Source organism: Conger conger, chromosome 3, assembly GCF_963514075.1.
Source record: "Conger conger chromosome 3, fConCon1.1, whole genome shotgun sequence".
Classification (NCBI taxonomy): Eukaryota; Metazoa; Chordata; class Actinopteri; order Anguilliformes; family Congridae; genus Conger; species Conger conger.
In genome coordinates this window covers 24,670,937-24,691,803 of record NC_083762.1, presented here as the reverse complement: position 1 = coordinate 24,691,803, position 20,867 = coordinate 24,670,937, and the positions used below count along the sequence as shown (strand labels likewise).

General features: G+C 45.6%; 1 protein-coding gene across 5 annotated transcripts in view; it reads left to right on the top strand.

Moving 5' to 3' along the window:
- The window catches only part of mid2 (midline 2), a 165,569-nt gene that overhangs the window by 96,694 nt on the left and 48,008 nt on the right, over window positions 1-20,867 (top strand). For all 5 annotated transcript variants that reach the window (XM_061234864.1, XM_061234861.1, XM_061234866.1 and 2 more), the window contains one exon: window positions 8,733-9,481. In XM_061234864.1, coding sequence (XP_061090848.1) covers window positions 8,789-9,481 — 693 coding nt within the window. In that variant the 5' untranslated portion in view covers window positions 8,733-8,788. The remainder of the gene's footprint in view (window positions 1-8,732; window positions 9,482-20,867) is intronic.

Below are 20,867 nucleotides of genomic sequence, written 5' to 3'. Positions count from 1 at the left end.
TATGCGGTGCCTGGGGAGCAAGGGCCCAACAGTTGTGCGGGTCTTATCGGGGCTAGACCACATCCTGAACCACCAACCCTCTGGGTCCCAGTCATGTACTTTTATCAACTACACTACATGTTTTTTGTTTGTTTGTTTTTTTCATAGTGAAATTGTTTAGCTCATATGTTATTCAATTTTGGAACTAGATATTTGCGGAATTCAAGCATGCAATATTCTCGTAACAGGACAAGACTTGCCCAGTTTTGGCATGGTGTTTAATGAAAGTTAAACATCAAAACATCCTCTCGCGTTAGAAATCACCTGCTGTCTTCATGTTGAGACTAGATGTTTTGTAAAAGCTTTCTTAATGAATGTGTTTTCTTTGTTTGGAGCGTAGCCGTGGGAAGTCCTTGTGTCGCTCTCGATGAGCTGGTCATGATGTTGACTTTCCCACTGTGCCTTGTTCTGATGTGGTTAACGGCAGCCAGCATGGGAACTTAATCCGTTCTCTCTAAGGTACCGCGGCAAGGATGTAAATGAAAGCGCTCCATACCTGTGTAACAATTGTCTCTGCTCTGATAGAGACCTAACACTTATGTATACACACATCATGATTTTAGCGCTTGTTTGCCTCTGATGCAGATTCTCACTTCAGCCTCTTTTGCTCATTTTTGTCTTGACTACATCATGGACCTTTTTTAATGTGGCAATATGGAACGGTGCATTTTCCACTTGAACTATCCAGTGGATTAATCCATCAGGTTGTAATTAAGTTCCCAGCCGTGTGTTCCTGTCAGATATTTGAAGAATGCACACTGGCATACCACATGCACTGCTACAGGCCTGCCTTTTTCCTGACCTGGACCTGGAGTCCGCCTTTCGTTAATGCTCGATTTAGCACATAAAAAAAGTCACCCCTAAAAGGAAAATAATTAAAATAAGCAGCAAAAAGTCACTGAATCACCTTTTTAAAAGCACTCGTATGTCTCGCATGGAGTATGCAAGCAAAAAGTACAAAACCATCCACTAAAGGCTGATAGTGTATGGTTCGATCAAGCAAATGTTTTGAATAATCACAGCCTATGGGGATCGAGTAGCCAAATACTCCAAATACAAGTACTCCCAGAGTAGATTTCAAATATAAAATTCTGCATCCTTTCTGGCACCTTCTTTCCCTATGTAATCACAGTTGGGCACCGAGATTATTGGAAAACGTTCTTGGACTGTCTAGATTTTAACAAATCAAGCCACAAAGAACTGAAAACCTCAGGTACCAATCTGCCCACTAATCATTTCTGTACATTTGGTGTTACTGTACTTTCCATTTTTCCTGGTTTACATTTTGGAATACTTTTAACTTGTTCCGGGAAACATTGCAACACTACAATAATAGGTGGAATAATAATATCAATGTAAAATAAATGTGAGCATTTCTATGTGATAGTAGAGATGTACGTTTATGTTTTGCAGATTGTGGTCAGTCTCATTTTAGCAGAATCTAACCTTTTCATTCATTTTGATTGACAAACGCAAACAAGAAATTTGTTTCTTAATGTCTCAGCAAGGACCTAATTGGTCACTGGAGTGAACAACTGAACAACAAATATAAACAGAGCCTTAAAAGCCCTTTGAAATTCCACCTCAGAAGTCATCCACTGTGAGGTCTGCTTCTGTGGTGTGACACAGCAGCTATAGATATTGTACTGTAACAGATCATATACAGACGTATATGGAGAGGGAGAGATAATGACCCTAGCTATGTCTTAAAGGATGTTTGTAGTAAATGGTTCACATTTTTGGATCATTTTGGTTAATAGAAAACTGTCCACCCAGTATTTCCTCACTACAGAAGAGCCTCCCCCCAGCTATTTATTCTGGCAATTTCTTCAGATTGGCCTAGCCTTTTTCCATCGAATGGTCTGTTTTCATTAGATTATTAATGGTGAATGCTGCATTTCTTATTGGTATTTCTAAAGCTGTTCTTTACAGGAAATCTTATGTTCTCAAAAATTTTTCTTGGATCCAATTCCAGTGGCATTAACGGAAAAGAGCTCATTTCTAGTATTATTATTTTTTATTTTTTGACCATGGAAAATAAAAGTGCTTGTTCATTGTTTCACAAAGTCATTACCTTTTGCTTATGTATGGGAGAATTTATAAATATAACCTTTGTACAAGGCTTTGAACTGTTCTCCTAGCCTCATGCATCAGGAAGTGGAATGGTCGACGCTGAACTTTATGTTGATTATGTTATGGAAAAATGTGACCTCCTGCCAGCAATCTCACCCTGTTATTATTCCTACTGCAACATGAGCTTCCTCCTGTGACTGAGATTGGCCTTCTGATGAACATGTCTTGGGGGAGTACAGCTACGTTTTACATACCTAACAAGCTTTTATATGACCTCTAAAAATTTTCGAGTGCGAACTGTGTAGTCACATAATAAAACTACTGATTGGGTCTGAATCAGTGAAATCCAAACACAAGAAGGCTCCAATTCATTATGAATGTTAACCTTTCTAATTCATGTTTGAAGATACAGGATCATTCTATAAGTTTAACTTGTGCGGCTTGTATAAACTGTTAATCACCTTTAATAGTTTTTTAAAAACAATATATTTGGAATGGAAATGTAAAGAATCATTGAGATGACCAAGTTACATTACATTACATTGGCTGAACAATATCAAAGTGTAGTGTTGACTCGAGTTAAACAAGCCACGTCAGGGGTCGCACTGTGTAACCCCTGTAATGAGATAATTAGCCTGGTGTCTAAACAGCAAAGTAAAAAAAAAGCACCACAAACATGTAGGCCCATCATAGGAAAATAAATGGCCTGCCTGCAATAATTTTCCTTCTGCTGTAATTTTGTTATTGAAAATTTCATGAGCCACTTTATTGGTAATCGGTATTGGTTGGAAAAACCCACATCAAAGACCATCCTCTTTTATGTACAGATCGCCAACTAATGGCCACTTGTAAATCCTTGATGTTATTGAGTCTATAAAAGGCAGGCAGAGAAAGAAAGACAAACAGAATTGGATATGGGCTGCAACAAACAAAGATGATGTCAAATATTATATATCCTATTATTTAGCCTATATTACTTCTATATATACAGAGAGCACTAGGGAGTACTGCTGGTGAAGGTAGCCTTTTTATGAGGGTCAAGTCTGGTAGTGTCCGTGTGTTTGCATGGTTTGCCGTAGGTGCCCTCCCTCCTGTCACACACCTGGCCCTGGTTTCTCTGAGCGCCAGGGTCACATCCACTGAACCGCCACAAATGAGCACACAAGGACCTGGCCACAGGCCCTTAGCTGTCTCAGGCAATGAGGGAAAGGATTCATCCAGACATGAAGAACCTTCCTCGACAGCTACAGGTTGACCCGCGTGGCCTTGTTTTGTTTTTTTTATTTGCTGTTGACATTGACGTTCACTCCCGTTCTTGGAGAGACATAATCCCGAGGGCTTTCGAGATCCCTCCACAGCCTTTGACTGACACCTGGAACAACTGCTGATTCAAGTTCTTATTGAGGCCATAGCTCCGATTACATATTTAACATATTTAAGACTTGTGTTGGAAAGAGGACTAATAACCTATGGACCTCCAGTGGCCTCCTCTGCAGATTAGATTACTGTCCTTGGAGGAATATATTTTTCCCACAGCTTTTACAGTATGACTGTGATGTCAGATGTTATTGTAGGTTGTAACATTGGCAGGTCAGTGGGACAACGTGGGAAACAGCTGCATTCACATTGAAAAACACAGGCTGTTAAGGACAGCTGGGACTAAACTGTCCCCAAAGCGCACTTTACCTATGACTTGAAGGCATTTTAAAAGAAAACAATCCTCCCCAGTTTAGATTGCTATGTGTTTCTCTGCAGCCAAATTCTCATCCAATGCACTTCAACTAACACCGTTGGATATTTTCTGTGCAAGAAGCTGCACAGTACTACAGGACAGCTAGCACATGCTGAAAAAGAGGCCTGTCTCTCGCAGAAAACTGGTTGCCTGAGGGCAGCTGGCATGGATCCAACAAAGCATTGGCCAAAGAAACTGTGGCAGAATCGGGCCAACCGTACTCCCGATGGGATGAGTTCAGATGTGTCCCTTCACTTTCGACGATGGCCCATAGTGAGCTCATGACAAAACCCAGGCTTGAGCTGCAGTGTCGCCGATAACACCCTGATGTCTCAGCCACATTTGCCCCAAAGGCGAATTTTTCCAAACGGTGGTTTTTTAGAGCGTGCTCTGACTCAGGAGAAATAATGGCACAGGCTTGGCGCTTTGACATAATTGAATACGACCTAACCTAATATACGTCTCATCTAATTCAGAATTTAACATTGCAAAATATTTGAGAGGGAGTTTGCAGTGTGACAGCTGACTCTGAGTAAACAGCCGCTAAATATAAGTGGGCGTAGCTCGGTTGCGGGCAGCAGGAGCTACTCTTTCCCTATGGCCTACGGTTCTCGGTGGCGTCCTCTCTCCTGCTGCCCCCTGGGAAAGGGCGACTGGAAACCCCTGCACCTCCTTCACAGCCAGCTGACAATATAAATGTCTCTGCTAAAGTGCTGGGCCCTGTCGCTATGGGAGCGACGCTAATAGCTGCGACCAAGTGCGGTTTGAAACCTGCCACAAAGTAATTTGAACAGGCGAGTGTGGGAGAGCGAGATACCGAGCCCTCAAGATTCCGGACCCTGGGCTGTGCGAGTCGGGCAAAGACCGTCTTTTAACAGACTCGGGAGTGAACCACTCGCGGAAAGCTAATGCTTTGGTCATCAGAACCCTTTTCTTGTTGACTCGATGTTCAGGGTGGCACAAGTTTTTCACTGCCCCCCACCATTAGTTCCAGTGTCATTCCACATCATTCTGATTTTGATTGATGTGTAAACGTATGTGTCTCAAAAACGAACATGTCTGGCATGATTATAAGAGCTTGGCATGGAAACATAATTCAAAAAAGATTATCGTCTTCAAGCAGAACATTTTTCTCATTAACGTACAAAAATGCTATTCTGTGATTTGCCATAATTGGGGTTTAGAGGTTGCGAAGCTGAGCGTTTGCACATTTCTGATTTGGGAGCCGTCCCTGCCTCAGAGAGGATGCCCCACCTCAAATGTCTGTGGCTGCTTTTGACAGCCTGACATAGAACAGGGTCCTGCTGGACTTCATCTAAAAATGACTGTCCGACAGACAGGGCACAGGAAAGAGCCATTTTACAAGCCCTTTCTCTGGCCACTTTTCCCTGCCATTGTCTGGACAAGGCTAATTGTCATTGTTTCGCGAATGCCACACGACGTTGTGACGCATGTTTTTGTTTAAGCCCAGCAGCGGGACGGCGAATGCTAATCCCTGGGGGATTTACTTTGTGTTTAAATAAAGAAACCAAACCAAACAACTGTATTGCCTATTGTTCCAGAACAGCAGTCTTTTTCTGGCCCTCTCAAAGGGATCAGTTTGCCCTCCAGATTGGCACCCAGCACAGCACAAACTGAAGTCAATACGGAAACATTGGGGACCAATTAATACACTTTGGCACTGCGTTTTTGTCACAGGTTCAGGAGAGGTGTGTCTGCTCCCCCAAAGATGCCCTTTTGTACAAATTATTGCAGGCTAGCTGATCTGATGGATGGTCTTAAAAAATACTTTGATGCTCAACCGTGAAACTTTTATTGAAGCAGGCACCTCAAAATTTAGTTTCCCTCCAAACTGATTTGGGAAATCGGCATGCATATCTCCGGTGACCGTGGGGGAGGGCTAAACTCTGTTTAAAAGAACCTTTCAGAAGAACTTTCATCTAGATGATTTATGTGGGTTTCTTTTCTGGCCCCATTAGGTAGACTGCGGTCTGTTGTGCCAGGCAGGGTGGGCCGTGCCACAAAATTATTGATCGGATGCGAGTGGCCCTTGCACTGAGTAGTTGGCCTTTTGCCTCCTCACCTGGCTGGCTGAGACGCAGACACACTCGTAGCCGTAGCCACCGCGCTAACCGGGCGCCGCTACATGGCCTCACCTCCTTATGTTCTCCTCAGCTTTAAGATAACAGTCTCTGCTAGCGTTGCCACAGGCCCAGTTGATAATTTACTCGCAGCAAGGTGAAACCGAATTGACTCAGGAAAACCACTTGACTTCTGAGTTGATAAAATAAATCTATATAGTTTAATCTATTCACGATACGGACATTTCTTTTTCCAATAATCTGCTAAACCTACTTTCGCTTGCCGAGTACATATTTGGAACTAAAACGATACAGCGCCAAGGTCAGTGCGGCGTCCTTTTGGAAGCAAATGTTTTGTTGTGGGTGTATTTAAGCAAGTAGACCGTATAAGGTTTTTGATTAAACAAAGCAAGCATTTTCGTTCTGGTACCAACAGTTAATTACGTTTGAGTAACAACAAAAGAATATAGATCTAGTGCATTCTGATGGATTGTACATTAATAGGGTTGTGCTTTTACACAGATCGTTACGTAGAGAGCAATACACAGGATTAAAGACATCGTAATTTGGCCAGAGCCTGTTTATTAAGGTGACGTCTCAGGTGGTATCATTGAGTATGATTGCAATGTGAGGCATCGAAGCCAAAAAGCCCTTTAAATGCCAAGGAATGCTTGACTAGATCGATAAAAAGATACATGCGGGTGCAGTGAAGAGCTGAAGAAGAAATGCACTTTTCACGCAAGGATGAAAAATCTTAATGGAATCGCATTAATCGGGGTCATCAATTTTAATGCCCTTGTTTCATGCTGGTAACTTTGTTTGCTAAAAGGAATGGGTAAATGAAACTCAAAATGGCCGCTTGCATTGGTTGATGGGGTTTTGTTTTAGAAGACACACCATTGCCCGCCCGCTCATTATTTACTTGCTGTAGCTTCATGAGGGGTGCGTGTCGGAGCACTGACACCCAGGGTTAAGTGACTCGGGCCTTTTCCGTCCGGACACGATTCTGACCTGCCGGGGCAGCAGCGTTACAATCCCGGGGAATTGATTCTTATAAACGGAGAGCTTTGATGCATTGCAGTAACCGTTTAAAATAAATAAGCGGGGAATGAGTTTTGGAGTTTTTTCCCCCGTTAAGGGAAAACCTCTCTTGCTCTTAAAAGGACATGCAGGATACGGCAGCGTTCTTCCTGTCGCTTGGTGACTAAACAGCAGTATTCGGCTGGGGTGCCCCCCGAGGCGCTGAGAGCTGGAGCCCAGCCAGGTCTCTCCGCTTCTCACACTTCATCTACCGCAGCCTACCGAACCCTGTCTGCCTGTGACATCTAATCCAAACTGTGTCTGACTGTGTCTGACTGTGGCGGTCTGAACCAGCCTGGGCCTGGCTCTCCCAGTCTAAACCAATCTTATCAGCCTGTACCCGTGCTGAATCAGTCTGTCAGGCTGTACCAGTGCTAATTCACTCTGTCAGGTTGTCCCAGTCTAATCTAGTTTTTCCCCTGACTGTCCTAGATGAAACTAGAATGTCCGCCTGTGCCGTCTAACACAGGACTGTCTGCCTGCACTGGCTTGAACAGGCTGTTTCTAATCACCGTTTCCCTGTCTGGCTGCCTCGGTCCCCGCCAGCCTGATTCTGAACAGTCTGCGTGTGTCCGTGTGCTGTCTAAACCAGCCTGCGTCTCATTGCCCCAGTCCATACTCGCCTCCCGTGAAGATGGAACATTACATAAGCGGTTATGTTTTAAACGTACCCTGTGATCCTTCTCTCTCCGCTACGTGGGCAGAGAACAGGGCGCTTTTTGACTTTTCCGACGCCGGAGCTGAACATCGCCGTCGTCTCTGATCTTGAATTTGTCTTCTAAAAATATCAATATGCTCTCTGAAGTGGTAACAGCACACAGCTGCAGGGGATCAGTCGTCCTGTCACAGCCCTCGCCTTCCCGTGGTTCTGTACTTACAGGGGAACCGCGGCTGCTAATTTGGGCTCTCAAATCGCTGCATAAGCATGTCAAAGTTGCGTTTTCTGCATTTCTGCTAACAGTTCTCTATCAGAAGATGTTGCTTTATTCTGTATGTTGACTGTGTGTGGGTTTGTAGCTGTCATGATAATAGAGTAATAGTAGTTGTGTGATTTGTGGAGCACTTTTCCGATGCTCAAATGTAGTTTGTTGTTATTGCAAGTGAAAATTATGCAAGTTCACTCCCCTAAATCTACTCCACAGCAATGTTCTGTCATGTTAGGAGTACACTTTTTTTGAAGAGACTATGCTGCTCAAAGGCGGGGTGTTGTTAACACCATCGTGGTGTAATTTCCTTTCAAAATGAATTATATTATACAAGGAATTTAATAGTATTTTCTTATTTGAGGGGCATTCTGTCAGAAATCACTTTCTGACTTTTCTCTTTTATATTTTAACAATTCATCTTATACATGTTATCCTGTATGACAGTGGTAGAATGGGGTGTGATTGTGATTTCAACTAACTTTGTTTGTAAGCTGTCCCATATTAAGATAACTATGCCATTATGTTTATTTTTGTAGATATGTGTGTCTTTAGGTAGGATTGGGGTCCAATATGGGGTCGACTTTGAAGGCCCCTTCTCCTGAATGGTTGGTCATTCTGGTTAATCAGACACATTCTAACACTCTCTCATTTAAGGTAACATGTTTATGAAGATTTGTTAAAATGTAAAAGGGAGAAAGTGATTGATTTCTCACAGAATACTCCATGAAGCATATTGAGGGTTGAATGGTTGAGGATTCTGCTTGTTGACTGTCATTTCCACTGGCCTGTGCCATTCTGCAGGTATCTTACCAGCTTCTGTGGGATTTGATGTCGCCTCTAGTTCGGGTCAACTGAAAATGGACACACTGGAGTCGGAGCTGACCTGCCCAATCTGCCTGGAATTGTTTGAAGACCCACTGCTCCTGCCCTGCGCTCACAGCCTGTGCTTCAACTGCGCCCACCGCATCCTGGTGTCCCACTGCTCCACCAACGAACCCATCGAGTCCATCTCCGCCTTCCAGTGCCCCACCTGCCGCTACGTCATCACGCTGAACCACCGCGGCCTGGAGGGCCTCAAGCGCAATGTGACGCTGCAGAACATCATCGACCGCTTCCAGAAGGCCTCCCTGAGCGGGCCAAACTCGCCGACCGAGAGCCGGCGCCTGCAGCGCCCCCACAGCAGCGGAGGAGGTACCGCGCGAGGAAGCCCGGCCTACGCCATGTCGCTGGAGCAGCGCGTGGGCTGCCAGTTCTGCGAGCAGGACCCGCCGCGAGAGGCGGTCAAGACCTGCGTCACGTGCGAGGTGTCGTACTGCGACCGCTGCCTGCGCGCCACGCACCCCAACAAGAAGCCCTTCACCGGGCACCGGCTGGTGGAGCCCGTGCCCGACGCACACCTGCGCGGCCTCACCTGCCTGGAGCACGAGAACGAGAAGGTGAACATGTACTGCGTGGTGGACGACCAGCTCATCTGCGCCCTCTGCAAGCTGGTGGGCCGCCACCGGGAGCACCAGGTGTCCTCTCTGAGCGAGCGCTTCGACAAGCTCAAGGTGAGAGTCTCACACACGCGCACATACGCACTCACACACACACACACACACACACACACACGGCACATGTACAAACCCTTCTGCCATCTCTGTGTGACTCAGGTTTTTATCTGTAGGCCTGATTGAAGTGGGTTTGAGGGCAGTTGAACAGGCTGTGACTATTTTGTTTTTTTCAATATTAAATAAAAACGGTCCCTTGGTAAATCAGTAGCAAGATATATTTTTCTGAGAAAAGTAATCAGTATACAATGCAGTGTTCTATATTTCACTTTCTTTCTCAAAATATTTCAAATTAGCTAGCTAGCTGTGGAATGCTCCTAAGGGGAACACCAGGTAGCAAGAGCTCAGCCTGAGTACAGTTGGTTCTCTTCAGACCTAGGTGAATTTCAGGCTTGTTAACATCAATGTCTGTGTTTTTATTGCATCAGAAATGTTCACACATCCCTCCTTGCTTGATAAATGGAAAAAGTGCCACTCTTTTAAGATGTCTTACAAGCTGATATAAAGAATGACAATCAACAGAATCATGAAGAGTCATTGTGGTTCAAGCCCTGGTAAAGAGCTAGCACTGTGGATGCTGGAGGTGTGTGGCTGGTATGCGGTACGTTTAGTTAAACTTAGTTCCTTTATATTTTTAGTGACAAATAACTTTCATTTATCCTGTATGTTTGTGGATGTGCATGTGTCTGGTGTTTTTCCTGTGAACGTGATCCTGCAGTTGCAATATTGTGGTTGTATCGCGGGCCAGTGTCATTGTAATAGTCGTTGACTTTGCACTCCCTAAAGCCTCTCTGTTCAGACCAGTGCTGACCCACTACAAAGACTGGGACTGCTGAATCAGGTGGCTTCCAACCGCTAATTCACACTAAAGACCACATCTGACTGTAAAGCCGGTCAAACACGTATGGCCAAAGCTTGGGCTTGGCTGCTAAGCAGCCCCACCATCTATTTTCAGCGCCTTAAGAGTTCATCGCTCATGACTCAGCAAAAGGACCTGCATCGAGACTGCAGTGAAAAATGTGTCCCGGACAGATTGCCAGGGCCTCTACACATTGCGTGTTCAGTATCGCAAACGCGCAGCCCACGCGATGCAGGTGTCTGTCCGTGTGCTGATTCACAAAGCCAGTTAATCGGCATTGTGCACTGGTCGGGTTGAAATTAGGAATTGCCAACACTGGCAGGACAGTCACGCAGAAGAGAGAAAGACTCTATTGGATATAATGGAATGCTGTGCATTTTGTGAGTGTGAGTCATACTCGATCTGTAATTGAAATGAGGTTAAAAAGAGCTGTCGTCTTTTTTCTTTTATCTAAAAGGGTATGTAGAAGGTCAAGTTACACTGGAAGTCTGCAGAGAGTGTAATGCCAACTCTCCCAAACCGGGTCAGAGAAACTTGTGGTCCATGCCGTTATTTGTGCTCTCATTGGGAGAATCTCTCAAAGAGGCGATGACAATGGGGTGTTATATAAAAACGGCACAATGGCGAGAGAGAAAGTCTGTCAGTGAGAGGGTTTTTCTTGGTGAAAATAACAGGGACCAGTGAACTTAATCTACCGCTCGGTACATTTTCAAGAGGAATAAAAATTAACGACGCTGTGTGAATGCCTTCTCATATTTCCCTTTGACCCTTTGTTCAGAAATTCCCACCAATGAAACGGTGATTTGTGACATTGTTCCCTCCCAGCTCCAGCCCTCTGTTGCACAGGCATGGTGCGGTGGTGAAACGGAAACGGCCTTGATCGCCTTCGCATTAAAAAGCGCCATTGTGTGAGCACTGTGGAGATCATTGTGCCGGAAGATCAGAGTGTGTCCCCACCTGAGAACAAGGAGGAGATCAGAGACTGTGCAGATTTTTGTCCTTGTGAGAGATCACAGTTCCATAGCTCACATAATAATAATAATAATAATAATAATAATAATAAAAATAATAAAGAATTTTATTTGTATAGCACTTTTCAGGCATACAGCATAAAGTGCTTCACAGTAGTGAAAACAAAAAACAAACAAAACATACACAAAATGAAAAATTTTAAAGACAAAATGGGGAAGTATATGAAAACACATACATTCAATTCAATTTCACTATTTAAATTTATCATTCTGTCCCATGCACAGAACACTTTCTGCAAAGAACACCTGCACCACACGTACTGTACGTTGTGACTAATCACTGGCACTGTTAAGGCCTGCTCAGTGCCACCAGTTATGTGTGCATTTTTAAAAACACTAGCTTGTCCTGCCAACCATACCCAAAATACCAGTACCACACAAACCTCCTCTGTGACTAAGATTGTAACTAACCCCACTGGCACCGTTAAGGCCTGCTCATGTGTGGATTTCTAGAACCGCTAGCCTGTCCTGCCAGCTATACCCAAAATACCAGCACCACACCCACACAAACCTCCCCAGTCACTAAGGTTGTAACTAACCCCACTGGCACTGTTAAGGCCTGCTCAGTGCCACCGGTCACGTGTGGATTTCTAGAACCCCGTTAGCCTGGCGAGCCAACCATTGCGTGCGGTGGCTCATCCACAGGATTTGTAACTACAAGGTTGTACGTTTCACTCGTGGGTGTGGTGCAATTTTTGCCGGATTGAGCTATTTCCACTGAAATACCTTAAGGAAATTCTTTAATCCTTTATAAATCCGTGATGTGTGAGGCCGTTTAAGCTGTGCAACCGACCGGATAGAGGTGTCTGAAATAAGTTATTGTGATTCAAAAGTCGCGTGCCAACCCCGGCCTTCAACACATTCGATCTCCATGTAATCGCTTGATCTGCATCGTTTGCCACTTTAAATCAACACAAATGCTCTGGAAACCATTGGCTTTGAATCCCGAACATGGAGGAGGGAGGAATAATCAAGGCGGTTTTGGTGTGTGTTCCGTGCCTTCGTTAAAAGGCGTCGACTGCCCGGTCTGCATTCCTCCTTTGCTGCGGCTAATTTGAATGTTCCTCGGCGAAAGCTTTGAACTCCCTTCACTTTGAACTGCCGATGCGCAATCTGGGGAGGCGAAAGACAGCGGCCGGCTGAGCCCCCGAAAACTTTTAATCTTCTCCCCTCTTTTAAGGGCTGAAAGACTCTTTATTTCTACACAGACTCGGGAGAGTAAGGGGTATATGTTCATACTGGGAATGAAGACCTCCCCTGCCTGCCCCCTGTACACACCCACTCACATGTTACTGCTCAGAGCGAATTATTTCACTGCACTTATTCATTGCTTTGCTAAATTTGATCAGAAGTTAAGTTAGACTTCTAACCCGTGGAACCAAACACTTAAATCTGAGACTGTATGACTGCCTGATGTGCTATTTGGTGAGACTTGCAGTGTTGTCCATTATCTTGTCTTTTGTGTAATGTTGATCATGCCACACGGAGATGTGGAAGACCATTCCGAAATTGCTGTTTTCATGGACCTGAGGAGCAGACCTGGAACAGATACGTAATTGTTTTGCATTCAAAGACTTTTCTGTGCTCGATTAATCTTGCCTGGTGCAATTGGGCACCAAGAGGACCAGAAGGTGGGCCATTGAGAGTATTCCATAGGTTCCAATACACCAGAAAAGCTCAGTAAAGTGTAGTAAAGTTTTTGAACACCAAGCAATTACATATTTGACACAGGTCTGCTGAGGACCACGCAGGCTTGCGGTTGAGCCATAGGCTGTGGTAGCTATAGCTTGTTATTTCTTGAATTCTTGAGTCACTATACGTAAAATGCATTGTTAACAGGGATATAAAATATTTACCGGGGCATTTATGTGTACTTTCTGTCATTGAGATGAAAAGCCTCCCCAGAATGGCTTATTTCCATAAGCAGCTAGGCTGTGTAATAAGTCACGACTGACTTTAATGGGTAATCTTAGAGGCCTGCAAGGATGTTCTGTAGCTTCAGGCAAAATGAGGATGATTTATCTTAAATGATGATGTATCAATAAAATCATCCCACGTTACAGAAGACGCCAAGGAGTGCTTTAGACAGGAGTTTTGTTGTGCAAATTATTCTGAAAGCACCAGCTGTGTGTGCATTTCCCTTGTTTGTGTTGGTTATAAAGGCTTCTAGCGTTACAAATACTGTCAAGCATTATGATAATGAAGCTGTGTGATTCCTAATAGTCTTCTGTAGGATATTGGAAAACAGGTGTAGGTTGTAGGTTTTGATCATATTGTACAATAAACACATTTGCACAGATCTCTTTGTATTTGCTTGGGACTTATTGGATAAGGACCATTCTCACATGGCAGTTAGTTAGACTGTCAAGGTAGTGGTACATTGTGGCAGATTCTTACATTTCACACAGTTTGAATGGCATTACAGAAAATCATCTGCTTTGTTTGTGAGGCTATGAGGTCTTCTTTTTCTCACTTTTCCAAGGGATGTATGCCCAGTGTTCCCCAAGAGTTAGTTCAGACAGCTGCCCGAGGCAGGTTCAGAAGTCATAATTCGGACAAAAATGGAGATACCTCAGTTGTTTTATTCTAGTACATGAATACTGTTTTAATTATTTATATAGCAATATTCTGAATATTTTTGCATAAGGGCAATCGAAGGCTTGGATCATCACTTTGGGACATCCAGGTCCAGACCGAGGTCAGATAATGCAGGTTGATCTGTTCACATCAATGTCAAACGTGAATTTTACCTGGGTCGCTGCTTTGGTGTTAGAGGGGTATTAGTGTGTTTGTAGTGGAGAGCAGTTTCCTGCTTGCTTCTGTTTGCTGCCTTAGGTTGCATCGTCTACTAATTACATTCCAGCCTATATGTGCACGTGTTATGGGATTTCCTCTTTATGTGCTGTTTTTGGAGGTTTGTTGTGGAAGTGCTTTGGGTTTATTCTTTGTGGTTGTTCCCTTGCGTGTGAAGGTGCTGCTTTTTGGAGATGACAGGCATCCATATTCAAATGAATTACTGAAACATCAGGCTTGACATTGTTGAAAAAAAAGGTGAACAATGTTTGCGAAAATTAGTTCTGGCGACTGGTGTTCTGCTTCTGTGGCAGCTCTCTGGATGACGATAATTTTGCAACTTCCCTTTTTCTTTAGACCTACCGCATTCTGTTTTCCCCCATGGCTGCACTGCTCTTCAGCCAGAAAAGCTCACTTTTCATTCACACTTCTAAATAGCCCCGCTCGAATCTCAAAGCTAACACAGCACCAAAGAACTAGATTATCAGGGCAGTGCAGTCGTATCATTTTTCACCAGGCTGGAAATTTGCGTCAGGCTGGAAAGTACTTTTATTCCCTCCTCGCTGCAAGCAAGGGCTATTTGCTTGGAATGTCCCGTTAGCAAAAACAAGTTCTGTGTCAGATGGAATCCTATCTAAATGTTTAACCTCTGATCTCAGGACGACCGCCGGAGGGTCTGTGAGCCCTTGAGCACTTGTGAACAGGGTGGCGCCGCAGTCTGATTGGTTTGGACATCCGAACCTGGCGTCGAGCGCGTCTGGCTCGCACGCTTCCAGAAGGAGTAAAAAGGACTCGCCTAACCTGATTTTTACCAGCTGCAGCCGATTTCACAACAGTTGCTGAATTCCAAGCATATTCCCCCGAATGTCGCATGTCGCCAGATGGCCGCTTTGCCGATTGTGGCTAATTGACGGAAAGGGCAGGTGCTTCAGGAACCAAGGTTCACGTTTGTGTGTGCTGCTTCGAAAGCTAATGAGCTGGCCTCTTTTTCAAGCCTTTTTTTTCGTTCTTATTTATTTAACCAACACAGCACTGCTTTAAGAAGCCTGGTCACACAAGTATAATTTTTGCAGTCGGCATGCCTTTGCGCTGCTGCTCTTGATCTTCTGTTCTGGGCAGTGATTCAGTCGGCCGCCGTGCGTTTTTGTTGTCTTCGGAGCCCACCCACGGGACTGCCGTGTGACATAGCGGTCGACGCTCGTGTGTGGAACGCGTGTGGGATTGTAAGCAGAATCCTGTACATCTTAATCCCAGATGGGACTCCCCAGTACCTCGGGGCAAGGTGCTCTCTGCTTATGTAAATATCCAGCTGTATGAATGGATAATATGCAAAACAAAAGCTGTGCTTTTTCGGGTTATGCTTGGCAGCTGAGCAAAAAGATAAATGATTTAACGCGGCTTTTCGCAGATGCGTTGTGCTGCAGCCTGATAAAAAATGTTAAATGTGTGGAGCGGATGGGATGGTCAAAGTAATAATACAGAAGAATGAAAGTTTAATTTATATTTTTGAAGTTACTGGCCTCAGCAGGATGTGGCGATTATGCCTCCGGACTGCTCTGCTTTTCTGTTTCTTTCTTTAAGCTGCTTAAGGGAGTGGGCTGCTCTCTTCAGGCTCCAGGGGTAGGTAGGCCTCGACCAGCGCTCAGTACTTATGGCGGGATTCCAAGCCAGGCTAGACCACGTCCGCCACACCGCTGTTATTTCAGAGACGAGAGTGCTAGGCTGCCGACCAGGCAGTTTAGACACCCTCACTTCTCTTCTTTAGCCCCAGACCTGATTTATTCATTAGAGACCTGACCGTACGATCCAGCACCTTATAAGCAAGGTGCTTATGAAAGATAGCCGGACAGGAGTCCATTTAGTACAGTAAGATAAAGTGCCCCTGAGCAGACGGCTTACGGGATATTTTTTAAAGGCTGAGAGCTCGGCTCTGCACACTGCCAGTGAAATTGATGAGGTCGTAGAAGTTGTCCGCAGTTCTTCAGGCTGCCGCTACGGTGCATCACTACAAATCGCACCCTCTTGATTAGATCTAAACTCGGCGGCCCAACAGGTTATTGTGGTTTAGGGACCTGCTTTTTATTATCGATATTTTGTCTTAGCAATTTGGGAGATCTAGATGCAGGTGAAAAGGGGGAAGGCTGGTTGGCGGCAGTAGCTCTTCTTCCCTGGCGACACTGATATTTTAAGAATACCTTTATTGAACCCCGTGGGGTAATTTGTCCTTTGCATTTGACCCATCCTTGTTACTTACTGTAGGAGCAGTGGGCAGCCGCAGTGCCATCTGGGGACCAACTCCAGTTCTGAGGCCAGTGCCTTGGTCAAGGGCAACAGCAGGAGCATTCCTAACCAGACATGCATGTCTCATATTGCCTTCGCCGTCATCATCATATTTATTTTCATTTTCATTATCCGCCCGAATAATCGCCATCATCATCGCCATCACATGAGGACTGGGCTGGTTGCTTTTTATCCTGAGAGATCGTCCTGTAGACCAGACCTTCGCTTGCTCTTGCACAGGGCCTGTCAGTGTTGAGAGATTAAGTTCACTGAGTGTGCTGCAGTAAAGCTTCCACCCACTTAAGCTCTTTGTGAGTCCAGATAAATGAACCTGTTGGGTGTTTTGTTCATGCTGGATTACTACTGCTAGCACTACTGCTATTGCTAGTGCTACTGCTGCTGCGGTTACTCCTTTTGCTGAACATAAAAATAATCATCATCATTTTCATTATAATCATAATGCATTTCAAATACTGTAGGTTGTGTCATCAACATAGGCTACTTCTCATGATCTAGAACACTTTACAGCTCCTTGAGGGCCGCAAACTGCTGGTTTTCCACCCTCCCATTCCCCGGCAGTGTGACGTGAAGATAGTCAAATTAGGCAAATTAGTCGTACTGACTCTTCAGTTAAAAGAAAACACAGGGATGGATTTGGATTTGAGGGCCAGATTTGATCCAGCTTTACAGCAGTAAACCGGGTCTGTGTATGGCACTGAACAGGGACCTCTTTACTAGTGGCACAGTGCTTTACTAGCTCCCAGATGAAGCCTTCTTCATTATATCAGTCCAAGCCAACACCAAATGGAAGGGGAATTAGGATGGGGGTGATTGAGAGTGATATAAAGGTATCGCAGTGCAATGTTTCATACCCTAATGCCCTCATGTGACTGCCTCACAAATCCCAGCCTTGCATCTGGCTGTCAACACTGAGCTCCGTAGCCTCGGTTGATTTCCATCAGGTATCCCCTTGATGTTTATCCATTTGTTTGCGCAAGTGAATTGTCTGTTAAGAGTCAGGGTCAGCTGTAACACGAGCCGGCTCATCACCACGCTCTGGGTCTCGATGAAGACTGACAGTACAATGCATGCTACTGCTAAAGCAGCTCTTAGACCCCAGCGTGGATTCTTCTGAAGAGCTCACGGCCACACTTCTGTTTCTGCTGAATGCTGAATGGTAAATGGTAAACGGTCTGAATTATACAGCGCCTTTATCCAAAGCGTTGTGTAATTGATGCTTCTCATTCACACGCGCACTCACACAAGAAAAGGGTAGGCTAACGTTGGCCCTGCTCAAGTGGCTGCAGAGACCTTCCATCTGAATATGGCACATACTCCCCAAACGGTTTCTTCAATGTAGGAGGGAGAAGCCATTGTTGTCCCTGATATCTGTTAATATCTGAGCACGAGACTTCATTCTTCTGGTTTTATCATTCCAGCAAAGCAATATCCCTGCCTGCTAGCCCAGCAGGCCTAGATCTTCCCGGTGTAAATATGGTGTGATTTTCCATTCTCCAACACTAGCTTAATTATCACTTGTGTCGTATTACCAAGGACGAAGTAGTCCCTCTTAGGTTTTCTTTTTGTTAATCTTTTTTTTCTTTTTGCAAGCGAAAGCTAGATTTGAGGCGGGGAATGAGTCAGGCGAGTGATGAGTTTCATTACTTCTCGCTGCCTCTTCGGATTCACCGAAGAAGCGAAAGTTGTCACAGCGTGGCAGTTTCAGAGGGATTACACTCTGAAACAATCTTCCACGGCTACGCAGCGGCACGGCCGCTCCCAAGCTCACCGGTACCTTTCACAGCGAGTTTGGGGGATAAGGGAAAGCACCGACGGTAAGAAAACTGCAGTTTTACCTTTTCCCTACTAGAGTCATGGAATAAACAGGCTCTGTTTTCCACTCTGCGAAGCAGCCATGGCGTCCGGTTTCTTTCAGTTCGTGGAAAGGTCGGCTGGTTGAAGGCCAGGGAGGACAGGGGGTCAGCCTTCACACAGGGGGGTACGGGCGGTCTGTTTCCGCCCGTCGGGCCGGAATGTCACCGACGCTCCTTCCTGTCTCCCCTCTCCTCCAGCGTCCGCATCCTGTCTGTCCCGATCTCGGGGCTCGGGGCCAGGAACGCCGCCCCTCCCGATCACGTTCGGGCCGATCGGCGAGCCGGCGAGCACGTCCGCACAAACCGTGCTCCGCGTCGGTTTCTTGTCATGTAATACCCGCCGTTCTGCTTCGAGGCAACGCCCGTCCTCTCCGGCCAGATGAGATCGAGAGGCGCGATTGCTTTGTTGCCCCGCGCCTACCGCGGCGTGACTGAATTAATAATATAAAGCACAATAATAACTGTAAAGCACAATTATCATTGTTTGCATAAAATCTATTGGGTCATTGTTCCTCTCCTTTTTCTCAGTTGAACGCGTGCCAACAGCCTTTCAATAAGGCTGCATCTCTGCATCACCCAGCCAACACTGACAATGTTTTCTCCAATCCGTATACGTGCCTTTTCTCTGATAAACCTGTTGCTCACCTCCAGTGATGCTAGTGCAGATTCCAAAGGAGATGGCGCGCTCAGAGACTCTCCAGGACAATGCCATATTTGCCTGGGCCCAGAATTGAATTTTAGATAATGGTGTTCGTCTGCGCGCAAGATTACATTACATGTGCCATTGCTAGACAGGGAGGCGGGAAGGCCAGGCACCTTATGCGCTCAGACGTATGAAATTAAATGCAACAAATGTTGTGGCTGATGGCAGCTTTTGAGGTCAGAATGTTTTAAAGTGAAAGTTCATCATATTGTCACACATCTCACACAGACTCACATGGCGACCAAGTCAGTACCAACAAACAAAAGAACAAGCTATAATTCTCTCCTGTTATTTTTCCCACACAACCGGACTGATGTGAATGGCAGTTACCTTCAGTGCACCGAGATGTCAGTTTTTCTCTTGGCAGGGGCGACTCACACACGGTTTATTGCTTTCATGAGCTTTTTTCCGCGGTCACACCAGCACATCCGCAGAGGCAGAGGAGCTGTCACAGTGCAGTGCCCCTCCTAAGGATGTCTCACCGGTCTGCTTTTAATGGGGCCTCCCTTGTTTGCGATGGCCTGGAGCCAAGCTGTGTGCCAGCACTGGTAATTACCATGGAAGATTGCTGACTTCGGTGGCGAAAATAACTGTACAGCAATAAAAAAATTGCGGTTGCAGTTTGAATATAATTCCATATTTCGTGCCCACATTACCATTACCTCCGTAAATATTTACATTTCGTAGGATTGTCTCGACTTCGCTGGTTGATACGTGGTGCTCTATTAGACTTCTGTCCACCCTGTTTTATTTCAGGGGGGGTGACTAAAGGTTTTATATTTAGCGGTGGCATATTTGTGGTCAGATTCCGTAATTCGCAGCTCCGGACATTGGAACATGCTGAAGGCTGCTTTGTTCCCCACACAGTAACTGCTGTTTGGCGGAGGTGGAGCTTGTTTGGTGAGTCAGACCTGCCATTTAATCAACAGAGCAGCGTGTGGCACGCACTCAGAACTATCCACCATTCCGGCCGCCCCTCTGGCTCCCGTGTGTCTCGGTGTGTTGTTTTTTTTGTTGTTTTTTCAGCGACGCCGGGTGTGAACACAGCCTCGCCCGCAGGGTCCTTTGCAACGCGTTCGCGCCTCGTTCGGTCTCCTCGCCCCCGTTACATCCCGCTGAGCGCGTGGCGAGGTCCCGCGGGGCCCAATGTGCGAATATCTGTCCCGGTACTGACAGAAAGCGCAAACAGCTGTCGGTCTCCTCCCTGACACAGACGCCGACCAACCTATAAATACAGACGTCCCCAAATGACCCGCAGTGCACTTGCATTACCCCCACTTCTCTGATACCAAATATGATTCTTCACCATCCAGTCCGCTAGCAGGATAATTAGTCATGAGTCATGACTCCATTTTGTATGTCAGCTTGGCCCCACGGGGTTGGGGGTATGTGTCTAACTTTGCCCTGGAAGCAGTGTAGCCCCAGCGAAGACTCTAAGCCCCCTACTCATGTCGCCTGATCAGTCTGGTTCCCAATATCTGGCACACACTAAGACCCTATATCCAGGTGTCCATTTCTCACCAGCCAAATAGAACAGAAGCAGTAATCCCTCCATTGTGGACTGCAGCCTTTGGTTGAAGTGGAGGGACTTTGCAGCCAGTGGAGATCCCAGCAACCCCCCCGTGGACCCAGAATTGAACAACCACTAGAGCGGCTGCCAAAATGACAATATTCAAGTAAAACTAAATCTTTCTTAAATTTGCAACTTTGCGATAAGGGAAAAGCACACTGATTAGGACAGATTGTTCAAGCTGTTCCGTGCCCCACACAACCAGAATAGCTCAAAGTGCTGCAGAGAGCTGGGCCCGCGGCAGGCCCGGTGGCTTCTCACTCCCCCACCCAAAGT